Raw genomic sequence first — 25,687 nt, 5'->3', positions numbered from 1 at the left:
AGGGCATAGGTTTAGGGTGAGAGGGGAAAGATATAAAAGAGATCTAAGGGGCAACTTTTTCACGCAGAGGGTGATACGTGTATGGAATGAGCTGCCAGAGGATGTGGTGGAGGCTGGTACAATTGCAACATTTAAGGGGCATTTGGATGGGTATATAATAAGAGGGGTTTGGAAGGATATGGGCCGGGTGCTGGCAGGTGGGTCTAGATTGGGTTGGGATATCTGGTTGGCATGGACGGATCGGACCAAAGGTTCTGTTTCCCTGCTGTACATCTCTATGACTCTATGTTTCTTAATTTTGCTTTTACTTGTTATATTTGTACAATTCTTCTTTCTAAAATGTGCCAGTTGTATGTTTCACTCCTCAGTCATTGATTTCTGTGGAGCATGCTGGATATTGCATTTCCTCAGGAGCAGATGAACGCGACAGACTGAAATTTGCTGCAACAGTGTCTCTTATCACAAGTTTGAATAATTAGACAATTTCTGTACCCTTCAGCTTAAATTGTTTTTGACGAGCATATTTGTGGAATTAGAAGCTGATGACATACTGCAGGCAAGAAGGCATTTTGAGCCCTTTTTGAACAAGAAAATCAGCAGTGCATTTCCTTAACCACTAACATTTAATGATTGTAAAATAATCAGCATCATGACTGAGGAGAAGTGTGAATCTGTATCAAGTGAAGTACATGAAGAAAAACAGGCAGGAATAACATTTGAGAGAGAGAAAGGAAAAGTACATGTAAAAAATTCAAACTTATTTCAAATCCCAGCAACAACACAACTTTTAAATAATGTGACTCCACACTCCTTATCATTCAGTTTGCAGGTCAGAGGTTGTTTGATAGTCATTAATGACAATTTTGCAACTAAAAGGATATTTGTGTTATTAATTATTAACTTTCTGTACAAAATATAAATGAAGCAAAGCAATTTCAGAAATCCATAAGATGATAATTTGCAATGCTAATGACTGAGCCATGGATATTATTTCCTTTCTACAAGTTGATGATTGATTTGTACATTAATGACAGCTTCACTATTTACATATTGTTAGTTTACAAGCCTAATTTGGTTTAAGATCTGCAAACTACATTAACCAGCATCTAGAATTGCTGGCCACTCAAGTCCCAGTCAGAATTCTAAAATTCTAACTTAGGCTTCAGGTGGCGCAAAGATGTCTAGCTGGAGAATTCTTCGTGTGGAGTATTTTTAATGTTAGATTATTTATGTGCTCTTGCATGGCATTTAGCTATACATGCCCTCCTGAAGGTAAAAAAAAAGGATGTGCAATTTGATGCAGTCTTTGAACAGATTTTCAGAGTCCAGTTGATTCCAGAGGCATTTAAAATGGCAATCGTGCAAATTCTGGAATCCTTGCCTCGAATCCCAGTGCACTTGAATCCGTCCCCTTTGCAGGTATAAATTCTGAATTAGGTTGTGATTTTTACTTTGTGCATTGCAAGGACAGGCAAACCTGCGTTTATGTCTCTGCTACATTTTGTTTTAGTCGATTAATATTATCACACCGATATACTGCCATTCTCACAAAGTTAAATACACCACAAAATTAGATTCCCTGGAATGTCAAATCAGTAAGATTGTTTGAAAGCAAGCTGAATGTTTGTGTGGGAAATGTTAAGGAATGTGGAAAAAGAACAACAAATTATGTTTAAAAGGTAGAACTGTCATAACTAACAAAATGAAATCAAATAAATTGACTTCTACAGTGACCATTTAATGATAATACCCATAATAAACCTAATAAGATTTCACTTGAATAAGAAATTCAGATTAATTTAAAATTCTCAAGTTTGATGTAACTTTATTACATCCCTTTGGAAGTGATTTTGTAACAAAAATGTTCAGTTGTATTTAGCAGTCACTGGTACTTATATAAATATCACTTTAAACCAGATTTTTATTTTTAAGTAATAACTTTACAGTGTACCTACTTATGTAGCAATATTTTATGCTTTGTGTTGACAGATGCCTGTGTCATCTTGAATTTTAAAAATTATACATTAAACAGTCAACATATTTTTGCTGCTTTTCATGAATAGAATTCAAGCTTCTTAATATAATTTTTTTTTGGCTATCTCAGCCTTAAGGTTGGAATGAAGATAGCTGTAAGATTATAGTGTTGAAATTTGAGAATATTAGTAAAGCATTTTCAAAAATATATTGAGATGTTAATAAGAAGGAAATGCTGGAAATAGCAAGTTGGCAGCATTTGTGGAGAGGTACAAAGTTAGTATTTTGAATTATCGAGTCATAGAGATGTACAGCATGGAAACAGACCCTTCAGTCCAACTTGTCCATGCCGACCAGATATCAGAAATTAATCTAGTCCCATTTGCCAGTACTTGACCCATACCCCTCCAAATCCCTTCTATTCATATACTCATCCAGATGCCTTTTAAATGCTGTACTACTTCCTCTGGCAGCTCATTCCATACACACACCACTCTCTGTGAAAAGGTTACCCATTAGCTCACTTTTAAAACTCTTTTCCCCCTCACCCTAAACCTATGTCTTCTAGTTCTAGACTCCCCATCCTGGGGAAGATATTCTTTCTATTTACTTTATCCATGCCCCTCATGATTTTATAAACCTCTATAAGGTCACCCCTCTGCCCCCAACGCTTCAGGGCAAACAGCTCCAGCCTGGTCAGCCTCATATGATTCTTGGGCGAATACAAAAGTAAAAATGCTGTTGGGAAAAGGGGGAAGAATAATAGAGGAGGTTCAAAGTTTGTGAGAAGATTTGTAGCTCGGGTGCTCGTTGATGTGGTTCTGTTCGCCGAGCTGGGAATTTGTGTTGCAGACGTTTCTTCCCCTGTCTAGGTGACATCCTCAGTGCTCGGGAGCCTCCCGTGAAGCGCTTCCACTATAAATGCCGGAGGAAACATCACAGAAACGCTTCACAGGAGGCTCCCAAGCACTGAGGATGTCACCTAGACAGGGGATGAAACGTCTGCAACACAAATTCCCAGCTCGGCGAACAGAACCACAACAACAGAGGAGGTCTGCGATTGGGTTGAGGATTGGAAAAATTCACCGTCAAAGATATCATGAAACAAAAGGCAAAGTGTGTGGTAATGGTCGCAGTAAAGAGTGTCTAAACACCAAAAACAAGAACAGCTCTTTCTGAAAGCTTTAAAAAAAATTCAAACTAGTATGTGGCAGGAGGGGAGAAAAGAAGCGCCAAAATGGGGGATAGAGTTCTGAAATTGTTGAACTCAATGTTGAATTCTGATAGCTGTAAAGGGACTAATTGGAAGATAAGGTGCTGTTCCATAAACTTGGATTGAACTTTACTGGAACATTATAGTGATCTGAGGACAGAAATATCAGAGTGAGAGCAAGATTGAGAACTAAAATGGCAAGGAACCAGAAACTCAAAGGTTACACTTGGGGAGTGAAATACAAGTGAATTGTCATTGCATCCTTTTAAGGCTGAAACATTGTTTTATGTCCAGTCATTTCTGGTAGTGCAATAAGCTGAGGCTTGGAGTCCATCCTGAAGATTTTTTATTATAACACCTCTACAACCGTTTTGTTTTGATGACCAGAAATGTACCCACTATTTAAGGTGTGCCTGACAAGAATCTTAAGCATAAAATCCTTTCATTTGTACTCTTTAAATTAATTCTATATTTCAGCATTGTGTTTGCATTGTAGGGTACTTCTGCACTCTGTTTGCCTGTATGTTGATTAGCCAGCTTACATCTACTGTATTCATTACTGTTTTTGAACCCACGGCTATCTTAACATATTTATGGTCTTTGTTTTCATGGATAGGTATGTAATTGGAATATAGGGATTATATTTGTTTAATCTGGCATGTTTTGCTGCTGCTTGCAATTGTTTTCATCTGTAATTAGGAGTCATTTGTGATTTACATTTTGCAGTCTTATAAACAGAGGTGAATGTGATCAGGGATTTGAGTATCTGATATTTGAAATTCTAGTGAAATATAATTTCACAATACCTAGATATTCTGTAAATGGGTTTAACTGTTTAGGAAGCTAGTGAGAGTTATTAGATAAGAACTTTTCAACGTTCGTGATCTCTTCAGTTTAAGAGGTTGATTTTAAAGATTTTAATTGATGGAATGTGAAATTGGTATGTGTGTGTTAGTCTTAGCTGCAAACAAATGCTTATTCTGTTAATTTGATGAATCATTAATTTCACATGTAGTTTGACTTTTATCATCAACTGCGCTCAAAATTGGATTCAAGAGATAATTCTACACCTTTGACTGGCGGTTGTGCCATACTGAACCACAGATATTGTAGATAATGCAGATTATTAATTACTGACATGATTTTTTAGAAAAAGATAACCATCTTTGGACTAACAGAAGAGTAATAATCATAGGATAGTGCAATCTACAATTAATGGTAAAATCCTGGGGAGTGCTGCTGAGCAAAGAGACCTTGGAGTGCAGGTTCATAGTTCCTTGAAAGAGAGTCGCAGGTAGATAGGATAGTGAAGATGATGTTTGGTATGCTTTCCTTTATTAGTTGGTCCATTGAATATAGGAGTTGGGAGGTCATGTTCTAGCTATACGGGATGTTGGTTAGTCCACTTCTGGAATATTGTGTGCAATTCTTGTCTCCCTTCTATAGGAAGGATGTTGTGAAACTTGAAAGGATTCAAAAAAGATTTATAAGGATTGGAGGATTTGATTTGTAGGAAGAGGCTGGGGCTGTTTTCCCTGGGGCATCAGAGGCTGATGGGTGACCTTATAAAATCATGAGGGGCATGGATAGGGCAAATAGACTAGGTCTTTTCCCTGGGGTGGGGAAGTCCAAAACTAGAGGGCATAGGTTTAAGGTGAGAGAGGAAAGATTTAAAAGGAACCTAAAGTTGCAACTTTTTCATGCAGAGGGTGGTGTGTATATAGAATGAACTGCCAGAGGAAGTGGTGGAGGCTGGTACAATTACAGCATTTAATGGGTATGTGAATAGGAAAGCTTTAGAGGAATATGGGTCAAAAACTGGGAAATGGGACTAGATTTACTTAGGATGTCTAGGTGGCATTGACAAGTTAAACTGAAGCATTTGTTTCTGTGCTGCACGCCTCTATGACTCTGACCCTAAGACAAGCAAGTTTGGTATTCTGAACAGTTTTAGTTATTTTTCACTTTACAAGATGCTCAGATTATATTGTCATGTTAATTGCTAGTCTATTTTTATATTCCATGTTAAACCTTCTAACTGCCCTCTCCATCTGTGAACTACTTTTAAAAATATTTAGTTTAATATTAAATGATCTTAAGTTGTTTTGTGCTTTAGAGAAGAAAAATGCAGCATCACTTTGCTTGTCTTTTTGGGTGAAGAATTAAGAATCCGGAGTGAATTTTTACAATATGCTCTATTATGTTGTTAATGCTGATGAGGATTAACATTGAATGTAAATAATGCCAGTAAAATTTATCCCACTCTGATAAATGTTGCGAGCCAGAATGTGTTGTAGAAGGTAATAGTGCTGAAGGGATTAATGTTGAAAGTGCATTAAGCTCCACCCAACCTGATGGCGGGATAAAGCTTGGTTGGGGAAAGGCAGATGATTTTCAGTTTTGAATGGGACAGATCTATTATCCTTGGTCTCTCTATATTCTTAGTGACAATGTATATTATTCTAACAAAACTTGTTACCTGATTGCTATTGTATAATAAGCTGCATCTAATTTAAAACAAGAGTATCAAGTAGTTTTCCATACTTGACAAAGCAGATTCCATGACTTGCAACCTGTTGGGAAATGGTGGCAGCAAATCTACCTTAAGGTGATCAAGAGTCCAGCTAGCACAGATGACATGGTGCCACAGGGTCATCTGAAGATTTAATTTAGCTACACTATTACAATAGAATGCTAATGAAGTACTTAATGGTGCCATTTTGAAAACCTCTTCTCCATCAGTTAAATCCAAGTGAAAACCAGAAAGGTCTGGCATAGTTTACTTCCTCCAGGATTTTTGTACATAATACTCTTTTGTATGCAGGATTGAACATTAACACAACCTGTTCCTGAGGTTGATGGTGTAGCCAACTTTGCAGTAGCATTTTAAAGAGATGCTATTTACGATCTTTATTGTTGTGACACTTTGGCATGACCTACTGAATTGAATTGTTTTGTTTGATCTGGTATCCTAGCATATGTGGTCTGCAGACATGAATTACTCGAGCATTACCTAGCAATGCAGGATCATTCATTGTACATCTTGTACAATGAATTATGTACATAATTATTGTACATAAATTATGGGAAAAAATATAAACTTTGGAAAGTTCACATGACTTTTTCTCCATACTCAATAACAAAAAGTAATGGGATACATATTCACTTAGGCAGACTTTATACAACTAATTCTTATTTTCTTTCTAATCGTGTGTTGGGGGAAACAGGAAATGTTGCCTCTGCTTTAATTTAATTCAATGTCATTCTGCCGTGGATAGTCGTAATCTCACATGTAAGCATCCAGCATCTGCAGGCAGAGAGAAGTGGCAGGAGGTTGAGAGTGAATTCTTCCACCGACAAGGCCAGTAAACAGTTGTTTTCTTGAACTTCAAGCTTTATCTCTTTTCATAGCGTTTGTGAACTGAAACCACTGTGCCCTGCACCCCCACTCAACGCACTCCACTGCCCTAGAGGAATCATCTTCCTGGAACCGCTACACTGCTTCCTCCTACCCTTCAGAAACATGTATGCATATAAACAGTGATCCTGCAGGTCTCTGAAGGTTCTCTCCAGACTATCCAAGAAGGACAAGTGTCCTCTTCCACGGGGACAGCAATCAGAGATTCTTTTACTTGACTAAGATTGCCTGGCCAAAAGAGTTGTTCAGAAGAGACCTGGCCACGACCACTATCCTTGTGCCTTTACGCTTTCCTCCCCTGTCTTTGCCACTATAGGTGGTCTTCCTTCTCCTCGTACCCTCCCCTTTGCTTGGCACCCACCACCTTTAGTCTGTTGGAAAACAGGAGGCAGAAATTACTTGTGCACTACTCACTAGTGAATGTTCATCCTCTGCAAATGAATGGTAAATTTTCCACCACTGGGCAACATGATGCTTGATGCAGAGCTGCAATGACACCAACTTTGTTTCAGGAACACAAGTTGATATTGGAAAATGGAAATTTTAATCCCCCAAATTATATCCTCCTCTTGCCCACCTGCTTTCTTCCTTGATTCCGAGGGCTCCGAGGACTGTCTTCGATCAGTCCAGGTACCTCACCTTTTTATCTTACCTATTCTTGCTGAATAATCATATGTTGTGTAACACTTGATCTTGACTTAAAGACAGCCTGATATTTGGCCAAAAAAATCCACTTGATGTCAAACCTGCCATGTTGCAAACTCAACCTTTCAAAGGTGACTGTTTAGCTTCTCATGATTGCACAGAATATTAAAAATTTGTTTTGGGTCATAATGTGCTGGGTTTTTTTTCTGGTATAGTTGGTATCTACAGTTTCCAGCCTGGTAGCTCTGTAATCAATTGATGTACTGCAGTAAACACGCAGTGATGTGATAAGCAACTATGGATTTCAACCCCTTAAAATGTTATTCACATGCAAGTCTACCCCTACAACTTGGTAAAACTTTGGCCTAGAAAGTGGACTTTAATATTAGTTATATATGGTACATTGTCACCTCGAATATTTAGTGTGCATTCTTGTCTTTTTTTTGAACAGGAATCCATTATTGCAACTGAGTCATTCTGCTATTGTCCCTCAGCTCAGCAGCCATCCTTCATGAACATAGGAGGTATAGTTAGTATGTTTGTAGATAACACCAAAATTGGAGGTGTTGTGGACAGCGAAGAAGGTTACCTCAGCATACAACAGGATCTTGATCAGATGGGCTAATGGGCTGAGGAGTGGCAGATGAAGTTTAATTTCGATAAGTATGAAGTGCTACATTTTAGAAAGGTGAATCAGGGTAGGACTTCTAATGGTAAGGGCCTAGGGAGTGTTGTTGAACAGAGACCTTGTGGCGCAGGTGCACAGTTCCTTGAAAGTGGAGTCGCAGGTAGATAGGATAGTGAAGAAGGCGTTTAGTATGTTTTCCTTTATTGGTCAGAGCATTGAGTATGGGAGTTGGGAGGTCATGTTGCAGCTGTACAGGACATTGGTTAGGCCGTTTTTGGAATACTGTGTGCAATTCTGGTCTCCCTGCTCTAGGAAGGATGTTGTGAAACTTGAAAGGTTTCAGAAAAGGTTTTCAAGGATGTTGCCAGGTTTGGAGAGTTTGAGCTATAGGTAAAGGCTGAATAGGCTAGGGCTGTTTTCCCTGGAGCATTGGAGGCTGAGGGGTGACCTTACAGAGGCTTATAAAATCATGAGGGGCATGGACAGGGCAAATAGAAAAAGTATTTTCCCTGGCTTGGGGAAGTCGAGAAATAGAGGACATACCTTTAGGTTGAGAGGGGACAGGTTTAAAAGGGACCTAAGGGGCAACTTTTTCATGCAGAGAGTGTTGCGTATATGGAATGAGCTGCTAGAGAAAGTGGTGGAGGCTGGTACAGTTACAGCATTTAAAAGGCATCTGGATAGGTGTATGAATAGGGAAGGTTGAAAGTGATATGGGTCAAGTGCTGGCAAACAGGACTAGATTAATTTAGGATATCTGGTCGGCATGGACGAATTGGACTGAAGGGTCTGTTTCCATGCTGTACATCTCAATGACTTTATCAGGCATTTCTACACATGCACTCTATAGCCATCTCAATATTTCCTGTGCTCCCATCCCCACTTTTCTCCCCTTCTATCTCAGAGCTACTTTTCATGCCTGTGCTGTTTGTCTCCCTCAGTGCTCCTTTAGCACCCTGTATTTCCTCTTTAATTTTTCAGTTTGTCAATTTAAACCCATTGCTACAACAGTAGTTAACCTTCCTCTGAAGACATTGAGTCATGTCCTGTTGAGCTGCAGCTCACCTGATTTGTGCAACCTTTCCTGTCCCAGAGTTGGTTGTAATATCCTAGAAATTTGGAATAATTCCTCCTCTATCATTTACTCCACTCATGCATTAACTGGTTTCAATGTATTTATTATTGTTTGGCAATGTGACTAATTCAAGATTTCTATCTTTTGAGATTCTGCCCTTGTTCCTAAACCTTCATTGCGTGGGATAAGACAATGGTATTGAAATAGTCAATGCGAATTTGCATTAAAGTCTCAATTGCAACTCTCCCCAAACTAGTGACATCTCTCATTCTCTGGCAAATCAAGTACTTTAGCTGTGATGGAAACCGACGTGTTATCTTTGGCACCTGGTAGTCCTAAGGAATTATGCCTAATTAGTAAATGTAACTTGTCAATTATCTATTGTTGTCATGCTATGAACTGCCTCTTCCTATTAAGGCTCAATGGCGATCCATCTTCAATCATGATTAATTCAATAGGCTCTGACTCAGCAGAAAAAGGAAAGAGGGAGCAGCATTATACCCCAACGACAAGCTATCAGTGATTGGTAGCTGGAATCCAATATGACATGTAGTACTACCACTCCTTTCTGCCTGTTTCATTCTTTCCAGCCTGTCTGTATGTTCTAGGTAAAAATCAAGGTAAAAATCAAGCTTTATTCCTGATGAAGGGCTTTTGCCCAAAACGTCTATTTCACTGCTCGTTGGATGCTGCCTGAACTGCTGTGCTCTTCCAGCGCCACTAATCCATGTATGTTCTAGGTGTTCGCTCTTCCTGCACAAATATGTTCTGAGCCCATTGGGTGATGTTCTTTATCCTGGAACTAAGACACAATGGAAAGGCCAATCTTCTCCCAACTGGCAAATTCCTCATGATATCGGCATTTCTTCACTTCATTGTACCCAGCGAATGCAGTTATTTGTCACATGATGCTGTAGCTATGTTCTCTCTACCCGCATGGTGTAAACACTGTAGCTGATGTTCAGCACTGAAAGCAAGCTTGAATGCTCCCAGAGGGTTTAGCACTGCCTGCCTTTGCCCACATTGCTGGATGGCCAACCATGAGCTGGCATTCTGAATTCTCCTTAGCTGCAAAGCTATTGCTACTTATTCAATGAAAATTTGTAATGCTTAACTTTTTAACTTTGTTCTCTCTTTTTCTACTTTGTATGTAAGTTTTTTTTGCACCTGTTACTCTGTACCTAAGTTGGCACCGCATGTGGTGCCATTGTACACTTTTCACTGTAGAAAAGATTAGATTACATTAGAGTGTGGAAACAGGCCCTTTGGCCCAACAAGTCCATACCGACCCGCCGAAGCGCAACCCACTTATACCCCTACATTTGCCCTTTACGTAACACTATGGGCAATTTAGCATGGCCAATTCACTTGACCTGCACATCTTTGGACTGTGGGAGGAAACCGGAGCACCCGCAGGAAACCCATGCAGACACGGGGAGAATGTGCAAACTCCACACAGACAGTCGCCTGAGGTGGGAATTGAACCCGGGTCTCAGGCGCTGTGAGGCAGCAGTGTTAACCACTGTGCCACCGTGCTGTCCCTAATGTACTTGAGTACATTTGATGGTAAAATCTAAATCTAAACCTCACCTCCTGGAACATGTGACCTGAGGAATTCATTCTCCCATTTGTCAGCCACTCTTGAAGCTTAGAAACTCTGAACTTGAATTTAGGTAACCAAGGATTCTTGCTGCATGTGTGGTGATTCAAGATACTTGAAGCCTCCTGGAATTTGTAAATGGTGTATGAATTGCCAGATTATTTTACTTAAAAACTGATGCTTGTTTTATAAATAAACTTTTAAAGTTAGTATTTTCTAAACTCCTATTTATTGCAATTTTATTTATATACTTTTAATTAATGCAGTCCAAATCTGTTTAGTATTGGAAACCCCAAATTAGTTAATTTTGATTTTATTCCCTTGGAGCTAATTAACTGGTGTTTTTTTTTGTCTTTGTTTAAATCATTTTGTAATTCTTTCCCCTCTGCAATGAATTGCCACTCTCTAAATTTGTGTTGTCAATCCGTACAACAAGCCACTCCATTCAGCAGATCCACTCAACTTTGTGCTCATGACTCATGCTTGTAGGACCTATTAACTTCATAACGATAGAAATAGAGTGTGATTTACTGAGAGATTGTAGGTGTGCTACACTTAGCAAATTAATTTCTCATCCCAAATATAGTCAAATTATAATGAGGTCAGGCTGATTATATTAAATGTGAGGTTGTGAATGAATTATCATTTTTGATTAGGTAGAGAAATATTTGGACCTATTTCTTAATGTACTATTAGCCATTTGGAGCAGTAGATTGTAGAACTACTTCTGTATTTTGGGACTATCGTACTGTAGTTTCAATGCTGTAATTTTACAGTTAACGGGTGGCACGGTGGCTCAGTGGTTAGCACTGCTGCCTCTCAGCTCCAGAGACCCAGGTTCGATTCCAACCTCAGCCAACTGTCTGTGTGGAGTTTGCACATTCTTCCCGTGTCTGCGTGGGTTTCCTCTGGGTGCTCTAGTTTCTTCCCACAATCCGAAGATGTGCAGGTTAGGTAAATCGGCCATGCTAAATTGTCCATAGCGTTAGGTGCATTAGTCAGAGGGAAGTGGGTCTGGGGGTGTGGAGGTGGGGGTGGGGTGAGGGGGGGTGGGGAGGGGGGGGAGGTGTTACTGTTCAGAGGGTCAGTGTGAACCTGTTGCGCAGAACAGTCTGTTTCCACACTGCAGGGAATCTAATCTAATCTACTATTCTGATTTACTTGTACTTGATACTCAGCAGCTTCGTTGAGATGATTGCATGGAGTCCTTAAGTTGAAGTTGACATTGAAAAATTAACTTTCTCAGGACAGTTTGATTTATAGACATTCCTTCCTAAATGTCTAAGATTTGTTGTTTTGAGGAATTGATTGTACCAGCTTATTGCATTGAAAAAACTATTTGTCAAGGACTGTTGTGATGCTGTGGTCTTATTCCCAACCTCTGGGCCAGAAGGTCTGGATTCAAGTTCACCCCACCATGGGAATGTGTTATAATGTTGATTTTTTTAAATATAAAAAATAGCCTGTGGCACGGCGTACCTGCTCTTGTACTTGAATTCTGTTAATATGAAGGCTTATGTACCATTTGCCTATTTCACTGCCTGCTGCACTGGCATGCTTACTTTCAATAACTGGTGCACGAGGGCACCTCTGTCTTATTGCACCAAACCCTCCCCAGTTTATCAGGATGCTGTGCTGGTAGCTGAAGAAAATTAGAAGTGAAAGTTGTGGTCTGCGGAGGCTTGGACCCCAGTCCATTGTTGTTCAACTTGGTGTTGAAGCCATTCAAAGCAGATTTACCCTACAACGAGAAAAGAAAATAATATGACATTCTTTTATACTTGGTTTTATGATGACTTTAAATAGACAAACACTGTGATGAAAACATAGACAAACGAATATCATTGCCATTTGCGAGTTTTGAGAAGATTTGTAGCTCAGATTGAGGTTTTGGATGTAGGTTTGCTCGCTGAGCTGGAAGGTTCATTTCCAAATGTTTCGCCTGAGGCCCACTGATGATGTTACCTAGTAGGATAACGAAACATCTGGAAGTGAACCTTCCAGCTCAGCAAGCAAACCTACATCCAAAATCATTGCCTTTGCTAATGTTGTTAATAGTGATTTCTGTAGTGAATTATGAAGAAGAGATTGAGGAACTATAACAAGTCATCAGCTAAAGTGAGTGAGCAAGTTATGGTAGATACAGTTCAGGATAAGGATACATGAGTTAACAATTGGAATAAAAGAATATAAAGTGTGAATACGGTCTAACCAGGTAAGCATTGGAAGGGTATGATGCAGAGTTGGTCAGGGGATGGGACCTGGTGGGAGTTATGTTTAGTGGTCCAATTGGATAAGACATGAATAAATTGGTTTGCAAAGGCAACCTAAAGATCATTGGAATACTGGCTTTATGTGTACAGACATGTCAAACATAAAAGCAGTAACCTTGACTGTTTGAGCTTACTTTGAAATATTGCATTTACTTTTGGATGTCCCACATTAGGAAGGGTGTACTGGCATTGAGGAGAATGTAGCAATAATTGTCCAGGCTGCTGCATTTAATTGAGTTAAAAATCACACAACACCAGATTACAGTCCAACAGGTTTATTTAGAAGCAATAGCTTTCGAGATGCTGCCACTTCATTAGGTGGTTGTCAAACAGGACCATAAGATGCAGAATTTAAAACAAAAGGGTTACAGTGTCATGGAGAAGTAATGATATATTAAACAAGTTTAGATAAAGTCTTTCATCTTTTAGAATGGGATGTGCTAGTTTCAGTTCTTTTAATATGTAAATCCCAAGCTCTTTTTAAGTTACATTCTCAAGATAGCTTCAGCTTTTCTATCAATGGGTACCATCTCGGCTCAGACAATGTATTAAAGGTGTGAGGATAAAGTCTGTCTGTGGTCGCAATGCTGAGTCAGACTGGTTCTATTTCTAAAGTGGGACTTACAGAATATTACTTGGATTTATCCAGTTTTTGAGCGAAATAAAATGTAATTCTGCAAATACAAATTCACCGCATAAACTTTTATGTGTGCGTGTGCAGGAGAGACAGGGTTTATGCATGTGGGTGTGAGTGCATGTGAAAGAGTATGTGTAAGTTTGGTCAAGTATATGTGTGTGTGTGATGGGCTATAAGCCTGTGAGAGGTTGTGTGCATGGGTGAGAGTGTGGGGGGTGCATATTTGTGTGCAAGAGAGAAAGCTTATGAATGAGAGAGGGTCTGCGTGAATGTGAGAGTATGTAGGAGTGTGTGTGAGAGAGAGAGAGAGCCACCTGTAGTGTGACATGAACCCAAGGTCCCAGTTAAGGCCATCCACATGGGTACTGAACTTGGCTATCAGCCTCTGCTCGGCCATTTTTTGTTGTTGCTTGTCCTAAAGTCCGCCTTAGAGGATGGTCACCTGAAGGTCTGAGGCCGAATGTCCCAGACTGCTGAAGTGTTCCCCGACTGGGAGGGAACACTCCTGCCTGGTGATCATTGTGCGTTGCCTATTCACCCTTTGCCATAGCATCTGCTTGCTCTTACCAATGTGCCATGCCACAGGACATCCTTGTCTGCATCTGGATGGGTACATGAATTGGAAGAGTTTAGATGGATATGGGCCAAGTGCTGGCAAATGGGACTAGATTAGGTTGGGATGTCTGGTCGGCATGGGCGAGTTGGACTGAAGGGTTTGTTTCAGTGCTGAACGTCTCTGTGACTTTAAGTGGTAAGATGATTTTCATGATGCCTTCCTGGAATAAGAGAAGTATCCTATCTTGACAGACAAAATAAATTGGGCCTGCATTCTGTGGAGTTCAAATGGATGAGAAATGATGTAATTGAATCATACAAGGTTCTGAATTGCTGGGGAGTGCCCATTGTAAAGGCACCATAGTAGGGTAAAGGACCAATCATTTAGTATTGGGATGAGGAAAACATTTTTGATCCAGAATTTTATCGATGTTGCATGGTCAAGTGTGTTAACAACTGACTGAGAATAATAGGCTTTTATTCTCTTAAGGAATTGAGGAATGTGGGGAGTCAGCAGAAAGTAATGCAAATGCCAGGAGACCATGACTTTATTGTTGAGGGAGTGGGCTCAACGAGCCAAATGGTCTTACGTTTTGCCTGTTTCTCATCATTTTATCCACCGTTGTTACATTCATGGTTCATGTCTAAAAGCAAAAAAAACTTTAGAAAGTTCTTAGCCTCAACTTTGTGTTCATTTTACGGTATTAAAATGATAACTGCTGTAACTGTTAGAGATGAAATTAGCCTCAAGTGAACTAAAGTACAGTTTTTTGATGTCAGAAAGTTGTTAAAAGGATTAGTTTTAGATAGAAAACTACAACAATGCAATAGAAGTATTTTTTGACAATTGGTAATGATGCATTAAAAATCATTTTTAAAACTCTTCCAAAATAATGTTATGAGAGAGGTTGAACAGGCTGGGACTGTTTTCCTGGAGTGTCGGAGGCTGAGGGGTGAGCTTATGGAGGTTTCTAAAATCATGAGGAGCATGGACAGGATAAATAGACACGGTCACTTCCCTGGGGTGGTGAGTCCAGAACGAGAGGGCATAGGTTTAAGGTGAGAGGGGAAAGATATAAAAGAGACCTAAGGGGCAACTTTTTCACGCAGAGGGTGGTCCGTGTATGGAATGAGCTGCTAGAGGATGTGGTGGATGCTTGTATAATTGCAAAATTTAAAAGGCATCTGGATGGATATATGAATAGGAAGGGTTTGGAGGGATATGGGCCGGGTGCTGGCAAGTGGGACTAGATTGGGTTGGGATATCTGGTCAGCATGGATGAGTTGGACCAAAGGGTTTGTTTCCATGCTGTACATCTCTATGACTCTATGACTCAATCAAACAAAATTTGTTTGTCAGGCATTAGTATTTGACTGTCAACAGAAAATCAAATTTTTCCGGCCTTTTGTGCTCACATTCCTTTAATATTGATTATTTTTAGAATACTTTCATAAAACAGGTTATCCACTCAGATTGGTTAGGTTTAGTTGACTTAATTTTGATGCATTCTGCCTGACAGGAGTTTGAAAAAGACTACAATATGTTTAAAGAACAAATTGTGGATTTTGATCGGCAACTTGGGACCATTCTGTGTGCAGCATTTCAAGATTGCTCTGGGTTGGAAGCTGCTTTTAAGGTATGGATTTGTTTAAAATGACAAGTAGAAAAAAAAACTGTCGTTGCTTTTTAAGTTCATTTTTTCTATTTTATTGTTTTGATGTGTGAGTTTGAGTTCCCATGCTTGAATAAACATTTTGAACATTTACCTTTATACAAAAGGGTTAATTGTGTAGATATGCATTAATCATGCCTCACAAACTTGACTGAGTTTTTTGAAGAAGTAACAAAGAGGATTGATGAGGGCAGAGCACTAGACGTGATCTATATGGACTTCAGTAAGGCTTTCAACACGGTTCCCCATGGGAGACTGGTTAGCAAGGTTAGATCTCATGGAATACAGGGAGACCTAGCCATTTGGATACAGAACTGGCTCAAAGGTAGAAGACAGAGGGTGATGGTGGAGGGTTGTTTTTCATACTGGAGGATTGTGACCAGTGGAGTGCCACAAGGATCGGTGCTGGGTCCACTACTTTTCGTCATTTACTTAAATGATTTGGATGTGAGCATAAGAGGTAGAGTTAGTAAATCTGTAGATGACCCCAAAATTGGAGGTGTACTGGACAGCAAAGAATGTTACCTCAGATTACAATGGGATGTTGGTCAGATGGGCCAATGGGCTGAGAAGTGGCAGATGGAGTTTAATTTAGATAAATGCGAGATGCTGCATTTTTGGAAAGTAAATCTTGGTAGGACTTAATGGTCAGGTCCTAGGGAGTGTTGCTGAACAAGGAGACTTTGGAGTGCAGGTTCATAGCTCCTTGAAAGTAGAGTCACAGGTAGATAGGATAGTGAAGGAGGCGTTTGGTATGCTTTCCTTTATTGGTCAGAGGATTGAGTACAGGAGTTGGGAGGTCATGTTGCGGCTGTACAGGACATTGGTTAGGCCACTGTTGGAATATTGCATGCAATTCTGGTCTCCTTCCTATCGGAAAGATGTTGTGAAACTTGAAAGGGTTCAGAAAAGATTTCCAAGGATGTTGCCAGTGTTGGAGGATTTGAGTTATAGAGAGAGGCTGAACAGGCTGGATCTGTATTCCCTTGAACCTTGGTGCTGAGGGGTGACCCTATAGACGTTTATAAAATCATGAGGGGTATGGATAGGGTAAATAGACAAAGTCTTTTCCCTGGGGTGGGGGAGTCCAGAATTTGAGGGCATAGGTTTAGGGTGAGATGGGAAAGATTTAAAGGAGACCTAAGGGGCAACTTTTTCATGCAGAAGGTGGTGCGTGTATGAATTGAGCTGCCAGAGGAAGCGATGGAGATTGGTGCAATTGCAACATTTAAAAGGCATCTGGATGGGTATATGAATAGTAAGGGTTTGGAGGGATATGGGCTAAGTGTCAGCAAATCGGACTAGATTAGGTTAGGATATCTGGTCAGCATGGACAAGTTGGACCGGAGGGTCTGCTTCCGTGCTGTACATCTTTGTGACTCTATATCTCCAAGTTATGTAACGATTACTTTTTTGAACTACAGAATAAAAATTGGGAAAACGTGTTTTAAACCAAGGAAGGCATGCAAGAAAATGTTTGCGGTCTTCAAAATAAGTTACTGGAGCACCTTGTGAATTTTATATATACAATGCCATATTGTTTGAACAATGATGTAGAATTACAGACAGCCTGTGAATGTTTAGTTTTCCCACTGGTGCTCTTCGATTGGCTTTTCAATTAGCACCAATTGTTTTGTGCTCCACATTGTAACAGCCACTTGATTGACTCCTGGGCAGATGGCTACAATCCTGGATATGGGCAATTCAGCCTGGGAAGATTATCTCTGTCTCTCTCACTCCTGCATGAAAACATTTAAAAATTTTCAAAAAGTCCTGAGTGGTTAGCTATTCTCCTTTTATCTGTAAGCTATTAACTCTGCAATCCCCTGATAGAAGGGAAAAAGTATCTTCAGAGACATTGTATCCTCAACCAATGAATGAAGGACCGAGAAATGGTGTACCCACAGCCTCACACCATCAATAGAGTCACCAAGGAATTGAAATGAATCAAAAGAAGCCCAAAAAAGAAAACTCTATGTCTATGATCTGGACTTCTTTGTTTCCTGCACCGATTCCTGGGGAAAACCGCTGTCTACCATCTTTTCGTCAGAAAAATAACCACTTGTCATAGGTCATTGTTTTCTGTGCCTCACCAATTTTTCATCTGAGCTAAGACTGACCCTTCTATTCCACAAACCTCAGATTTTTTAATCAGGCTTTTACTTGGAACTTAGTCAAAGGACTTCTTAAAATCCATGTAGGCAACAACCGTTTCATTCACTTTGGAAACCTTCTTCATTATTTCATCAAATTTGTAAAAAACAATCTGCCTTTGCTTCCCGCCCCCCCTAATTATTGCTTCAAAAACCTTATCGTCCTCTGAGTATAAACTGACTGGCCATTGGTTACTAGGAATGTCTTTACAGCCTTCCTTGAATACGGATGTCATATTTATAATTCTCCAAACCTTGGGCGTTCCCCTGGTATCTGGCAATGGTTGAAAAATGATAACATGTCCCTCTGCTTTCTTGAAACCCACTTCCTTTAGCAATCTGAGTGTATGTCCTACTTTTACCTTTCTCTCTAAGTCCTGCATAGCTGTTTTCTTTTTGTTTTTGCTACTGATGTGTATCACTATATTTGGCTGAGTTCCTTTGTCTGGCAGAATATTCTGCATCTCTCCATCTTGTACCCTGGAACCAGAGTGTTTATTAACATGGAGGGATCATAATATTAGTTACACAAACAATTGTCATTTCCCGAACTATGAGATCTCCTACACAACAACTCCTTGCTGTTCCATTGTGTGCTTCCATGCCCACTAGTGATTTGAGCTGGTCTGCACTTTTTAAGGCTTCTTAAGTGAGAGAACAATCTATCAGAACTCATTAATTTATTGTGTTATTGTCTTACCATCAAGTACATTCCGAAGCATAGAATCTTGAAAGTGGACAGGTCTGCAGCTACAGAATTATACAGAATTGCAATTATATTTGCATATTAGTTTCTCTTTTTGTGGAGTACCAGAGATATTTCCCACAAACTAAATGTAAGATTTGACTATGCTGCTTGTGGAGTCACTTGGTACTACTGTCAATGTGGTGATAGTGCTGCATTCTTTGTACAGTGCTTTAACCACCTTTTGCCTGTAATCAAAACAATAATAATAGCCAAAAATGAGGGCTATGAAGAATGTGAAGGGCTTCATTGTACAGCATTTTACAGTAATTGCAAATACTTTTTTTACGTTCTGTAAAGTTACAGTATAAATAAGTAGCCCATGTAATACCTAATCCATAACTTAGTTTCACTGCACTGCAATAATTGCAACCAAAAATAATCATCGTTGTTTATCTGTTTTCTCCCAAAGCTTCTAGCTGTATTTGGTGCTTTCCTGGATAGGCCCACCATTAAGGAGGTTTTTAGTCCAAAGTACTTTACTTTGCTGGAGATGTTTGATCAAGAACTGGACAGATGTAAATGTTTATTTGATAAGCATGTAGAGCAGGTATGTTTCATATAGATGTTTCATAGAGATATTGTTTTAGTTAAAATTGCCTTTATTAAATATTAAGTCTTCCTTTATGACATCTGACCCTTTCCATTGTGCCATTGTTCTGACAGAACACCTGTATTGGAATTCCTGACTCCTCCAGAGTTTTGCTGACAGTCTTACCTGATAATATGGGAAGTTCAATGAAGGAGGGGGAAAAAAACATAATTTATTTGGCGCTTTGGATCTACTCCACCATTCAATAAGATTATGGCTGATCTGATTTTGGTCTTAACTCCATTTTTCGCTTATGCGTCATTATCATAGATTTTTGATTGACAAGGGAAACAATCTTCATCCTCCTTGAATGTGCTCGATGACTCTCATCCTCCTCCAAACTGCTGACTTACTGTGCAAGACAATTCCAAACATGTGATGTCGGTGGGAAGCTTTATACGGCTGAACTGCTGAGCAGGAATTGTCTTGGCTGAAAACTGACTAAAAATCCTATTCCACATTTAATTTTTTCCTTTCAGAATGGGTAAATTAATCTCTGAGTGAAGTGCTTCCAAGTCAGACCTTGAATGGTGCAGAGAGAAATTTAAAAAAAAATTCATTCTCTTAATGTAGTATGGTTAGTAAGGATGGCACTTATATTAGACATTCTGGTGATGGAAGCTTTACTTCTCAAACTGCTGCAATTTGTGTGGTGTACTTTAAATCACAATGTTTTAAAGGACGCTCTTCCACCGCCAATCCAGGAATGGCAACATATGTCAAAGACTCCCAGGTATCCTGTTCGGAATCAAGATCCTAATTTCATAAAAATGTTTCATAAATTTCATAAAAAAGTAAAGCAGCATTTTGCCAGTGATTAACTGGACATTTCCAAACCACTTGAAACATGTTGTTTTTCTGTGGACAAACCTCTTCCTTCCCTAAAATATTGTGAGAATCATGGTCTGGAATGCATCCTATTGGCTACTTTAATGATTAGCTCAGACATTTGCAGAATACATCTTAATGAAAGTGCAAAGAGTACTTTTGAGATCACATGTCAATTTGATGCATGAGCAGTGAGAATGCAAAGAAGAAATAGGCCTTTCTAATGCTTTCAATATGGAATATCAGATTTGTCATAGCAGAAAGTAATCCCTGCCAGAATGAGGTCTGTTGAGAGTATTTTCTGAAGCATGAGCATCAGTTCTATCCAAATATACTTCAGTGATCAAAGTTTTAAAATGGCCGACGATCTCCATGTAACCAATGCCCCAAGGGGAAAATGTGGCCAGTGGCAGTACTCCAGGAACTGGTTGTTGGAAGTGATTCTGAAAGATAGGATTGATATGCATTTGGAGAGGCAAGGACTGGTTAGGGACAGTCAGCATGGTTTTGTGGGTGGGAAGTCAATTTCCCCAGTTTCCTCATCTCCCCTCCTCCAATCTCATCCCAGATCCAACCCTCCAACTTTGCACTGCCGTCTTGAACTGTTTGACCTCTTCATCTTCCTTCCCACTTATCTGTTCCACCCTCTACTTTGACCTATCACCTATCACCATCACCCCTCACCTGCATCTACCTATTGCCTTCCCGGCAATCTTTACCCTCAGCCCCACCCCTCTCCTATTTCTCTCACAACCACCCATCCCACATTCCTGATGAAGGGTTTATGCTCGAAATGGTGATTCGCCTGCTCCTCAGATGCTGGCTGACCTGCTGTGCTTTTCGACTCTGATCTCCAGCATCTGCAGTCCTCACTTTCTTCTGGGTGGGAAATCATGTCTCACAAACTTGATTTAGTTTTTTTGAGGATGTAACCAAGAAGCTTGACGAGGGCAGAGTGGTAAATATTGTATATGTGGACTTTAGTTAAGCCTTTGACAAGGTAGACTAATTCGTAAAGTTAGAACATGTGGGATTCAGGGTGAGCTTGCCAGTTGGAAACAAAAATAGTTTAATGATGGGAGACAGAGAGTGATGGTGGAGGGTTGTTTTTCAGGCTGGGGATCTGAGACCAGTGGTGTTCCACAGGGATCGATGCTGGCTCCACTTCAGTTTGTCATTTATATAAATGATTTAGATGAGAATATGGAAATCGTAGTTAGTAAGTTTGTGTATGACACCAGGATTAGTGGTACAGTGGACAGTGAAGAAGGTTATCTAATGCCAAAAGCTCTTAATCAATTGGGTCAATGGGTTGAAGGGTGGCAAATGCAGATTAATTTGGCTAAATGCGAGGTATTATCTTTCTTAAAGCGTACAAAGACAAGACTTATACAATTAAAAGTAGGCCATGGGAAGTGTTGTAGAACAGAAAGACCAAGCATTTCAGGTACATAATTCTTTGAAATTTGCATCACATATAGATAAGGTCGTTAAGAAGGCATTTTAGAAGAGTTTTACCGGAATGTTGCCGGGAATGGAGAGTTTGAGGGATTTCTCTCACTGGAGCATTGGAGGTTTATAAAATCATGAGGAGTGTAAATAAAGTGGATGACAGGTGTCTTTTCCCCAGACTCGGGATTTCAAGACTAGCGGTCAAATTTTTAAGGTGAAAGGCGAACGATTTTCAAAAAGACTTGCGAGGTTATTTGTTTTAGACAGTGGTTTGTGTGTGGAATGAATTTGCTGAGGAAGTGGTGGAATCGGGTACAGTTACAATGTTAGAAAGACATTTAGGTAAGTACATGAATAAGAAATGTTTGGAGGGATATGGGCAACTCGCAGACAGGTGGAGCTGTTTTAGTTTGGGACTGTGGTCAGCGTGGACTGGTTGAACTGAAGGGTCTGTTTCCGTGCTATATGTTTCTGTGGCTGTATAAAATTGGTCTCTTGGCCTCATTCGGTTACGACCAGCAAAATGTAAGTGCCAGTCATAGCCCCAGAGGCACTTGCTGGTCATATGGGATAGCATGATTGACCAGTGTCCTTGGAAGAATTTCCAGAGCATAAACTTAGAGTGTTACAAAAAGTAAGATTTGCATCTATTTGGTATAATCCAAGATGACATCTCCTATGAGGAATACGTGCTTTACAGATGCGAAAATGAGTCACACTGCACTCAAAATATTAACCTTTGTTTCTTTGTTCACGGATGCATCCAGACTGGCTCGTTTCTCCAGTCACTTATTGTTTTATTTCAGCGGTCCAGCACTTGCAATTGTTAGCTTTTAGATACAACAGAACTATTTTCACAGGGTGGGGAGTCTAGTACTTGAGCCTAAAAATTAGAACTCAGGAATGAAATTAGATAATTCCACAAAAGGTTGATAGAAACTTGCATTCTATGCAAACACCAATTGATGCCAAATCAAATTTAAATCTGACATCTGGCTTTTTGTTTCCAAGAGGAATCAAAGGAAATGGGATTGGGATGGATAATAGTGTCAGATTGTAGATCTCTTTGCACTGTGTCACAGGTTCAAAGGGTAAATTGACTTTTTCATGTTTTCCTGAAAGCTGATTTAACTGCAGTCAGTGTGTCTGTTGTACTCAGATGTTACAAAGACAAAGACACAACTATGTACCCCATAGTTTAATATTCCTGTTTCAACTGCATTTCCTGTGGAGGAGATGAAAGCTACTTAATTGTTCATGTGATATGGAAGTTGATAGCTGGGCTAGTGTTTCTGGTCCATCCTTTAGTGCTGTGGAGAAGATGCTGCTAAATTTGGCTTCTTGAACCACTGATGCTTGGGATTGTAGGTCCATCCACAGTTAGTCAGGGAATGTCAGGACTTTGATCCACTAGCAGTAAAGAAATGACAGCGTAGTTCCAAGAAAGGGTGGTGTTTGGCTTGAAGCAGAACTTGCAAGTGGTGTTGTTCCTATGCCCCTTGTCCTTCCATGTGGTAGAGGTTGTGTGTTCCAAATGGGCTGTTCGGGGACCGTGAGTAAACTGTTCAACTGCTAGGTGTCTCTTGTATGTTTTGAACAAGATGTAGTGAAATCCAATTACTGTAACTTGTTTTATTATGTACATTTTTAATTATTCTCTCCACATTTCACTTTGCTTTTAGTGTGTGGGATGCAGATTTCAACTTTAAAACTGTTAGTGTAATGAGTTTATTGACTAATAAAATGTAAAAAATGTGAAATTAATGAAGTGATCTAATTTTAGGGCTGAAAATAAGGAGTAGGGTTTGTTTAATTGTATGTCTGTGTATCTGACAAATAGGAGCTGAAAGGTGCTGTGTTATTAAACAAGAACATGCCTTCAACTTCAGGAAACTTAAAATGGGCCAAAGAACTTAAGGAAAGGATTCAGATACCTTGGTCAAATTTCAGGCTTATTGATCACATGTAAGTGTCATGACATCCGTGTATAAAGCCATTAAATAATTTAACATTTGTGCGGAATATCCGTCCTAATATTTCTTCATTATAAGTTAATGTTGGGTTACAACATTCAGTAGTTACTCATAGCTGTTGCTATGATATAACGGAAGAAATGCTTATGTTATGTAGCTCATGTACTTTTTGGCCATTTGTGTGTAAATCTATGTTTATTTGCTTCTGTTCATGTACAGTTCCTTTGGGAAATAGACTGCCTGTAAAGGTTATATCAGAATCAATACTGGCAAAACATCTCATACAGTCACACTTGGGGGAGCTGTATTGTATTGTTGAGAGATGGCAGCTTGAGCTGATATCGCTGATTGGCATCTTTTGTGGGATTCTGGATTAGTGGTGCTGGAAAAGCACAGCAGTTCAGGCAGCATCCGAGGAGCAGTAAAATTGACGTTTCAAGCAAAACCCTTCATCAGGAATATAGGCAGAGAACCTGAAGGGTGGAGAGATAAATGAGAGGAGAGTGGGGGTAGGGAGAAAATAGCATAGAGTACAATAGGTGAGTGGGTGTGGGGATGAAGGTGATAGGTCAGGGGAGGGTGGAGTGGATAGGTGGAAAAGAAGATAGGCAGGTAGGACAAGTCATGGGGACAGTGCTGAGCTTCAACCCCCTCCATCCACACATTAATGAATTTAATACACGCCGTGACGTCGAACACTTCTTCCGTCGCCTCCACCTCCGAGCTTACTTCCGCAATCAGGACTCCTGCCCACCTTCTGAGGACCCCTTCTCTCACCTCCAACACACTGCATCCACCTGGACACCCTGCGCTGGCCTATTACCTGCCCTCGAACTCTTCATTTCCAACTGCCGCCGGGCAATTAACTGCCCCAACCTGTCTACCCCCCTCCCCCCACTCCAACCTCTCACCCTCACAATGCACAGCCCTTCACTCCCTCTGCTTCAATCCCAACCTCACCATCAAACTAGCAGATAAAGGGGGCGCAGTGGTAGTCTGGCGCACTGACCTCTACACCGCTGAAGCCACACTCCAACTCGAGGACACCTCCTCCTACTGCCCCCTCGATCATTACCCCACCCCCCCATCACCAAACCATCATCCCCCAGACCATACAGAACCTCATCACCTCAGGAGATCTCCCACCCACAGCTTCCAACCTCATAGTCCGGGAACCCCGCACTGCCCGGTTCTACCTCCTTCCCAAGATCCACAAGCCTGACCACCCTGGCCGACCCATTGTCTCAGCATGCTCCTGCCCCACTGAACTCATCTCTACCTACCTCGACACTGTCCTATCCCCCCTAGTCCAGGAACTCCCCACATACATTCGAGACGCCACCCATGCCCTCCACCTCCTCCAAGACGTCCGTTTCCCCAGCCCCCAACGCCTCATCTTCACCATGGATATCCAATCCCTCTACACCTCCATCCGCCATGACCAGGGCCTCCCAGCCCTCCGTTTCTTCCTCTCCCGACATCCCCAACAGTACCCTTCCACCGACACACTCATTCGTTTGGCCAAACTGGTCCTCACCCTTAACAATTTCTCCTTCAAATCCTCCCATTTCCTCCAGACCAAAGGGGTAGCCATGGGCACACGTATGGGCCCCAGCTATGCCTGTCTCTTTGTTGGTTACGTAGAACAGTCCATCTTCCATAATCACACCGGCACCGCTCCCCACCTCTTCCTCCGCTACATTGATGACCACACTGGCGCCATCTCGTGCTCCCTCGAGGAGGTTGAGCAATTCATCAACTTCACCAACACATTCCACCCTGATCTTAAATTTATCTGGACCATCTCTGACACCTCCCTATCCTTCCTGGACCTCTCCATCTCCATTAATGACGACCGACTTGACTCCGACATTTTTTACAAACCCACCGACTCCCACAGCTGCCTGGATTACACCTCTTCCCACCCTACCTCCTGCAAAGGTGCCATCCCGTATTCCCAATTCCTCCGCCTCCGCCATATCTGCTCCCAGGAGGACCAGTTCCACCACAGAACACACCAGATGGCGTCCTTCTTTAGAGACCGCAATTTCCCTTCCCATGTGGTTAAAGATGTCCTCCATGCATCTCGTCCACATCCCGCACCTCCACCCTCAGACCCCACCCCTCCAACTGTAACAAGGACAGAATGCCCCTGGTGCTCACCTTCCACCCTACCAACCTTTGCATAAACCAAATCATCCGCCAACATTTCCGACACCTCCAAAAGGACCCCACCACCAGGGATATAGTTCC

At 40.7% G+C, this 25,687-nt stretch overlaps 1 protein-coding gene across 1 annotated transcript in view; it reads left to right on the top strand.

Moving 5' to 3' along the window:
* LOC140480447 (dynein axonemal heavy chain 11-like) overlaps window positions 1-25,687 on the top strand; it is a 445,469-nt gene that overhangs the window by 60,046 nt on the left and 359,736 nt on the right. Inside the window, exons 9-11 of the mRNA XM_072575322.1 lie at window positions 15,539-15,655; window positions 19,002-19,139; window positions 23,302-23,426. Of these exons, the coding sequence (XP_072431423.1) occupies window positions 15,539-15,655; window positions 19,002-19,139; window positions 23,302-23,426 (380 nt within the window). The remainder of the gene's footprint in view (window positions 1-15,538; window positions 15,656-19,001; window positions 19,140-23,301; window positions 23,427-25,687) is intronic.

This window comes from Chiloscyllium punctatum, chromosome 8 (genome assembly GCF_047496795.1).
Source record: "Chiloscyllium punctatum isolate Juve2018m chromosome 8, sChiPun1.3, whole genome shotgun sequence".
NCBI classification, from domain to species: domain Eukaryota; kingdom Metazoa; phylum Chordata; class Chondrichthyes; order Orectolobiformes; family Hemiscylliidae; genus Chiloscyllium; species Chiloscyllium punctatum.
This window is presented reverse-complemented; position numbering and strand designations above follow the sequence as displayed.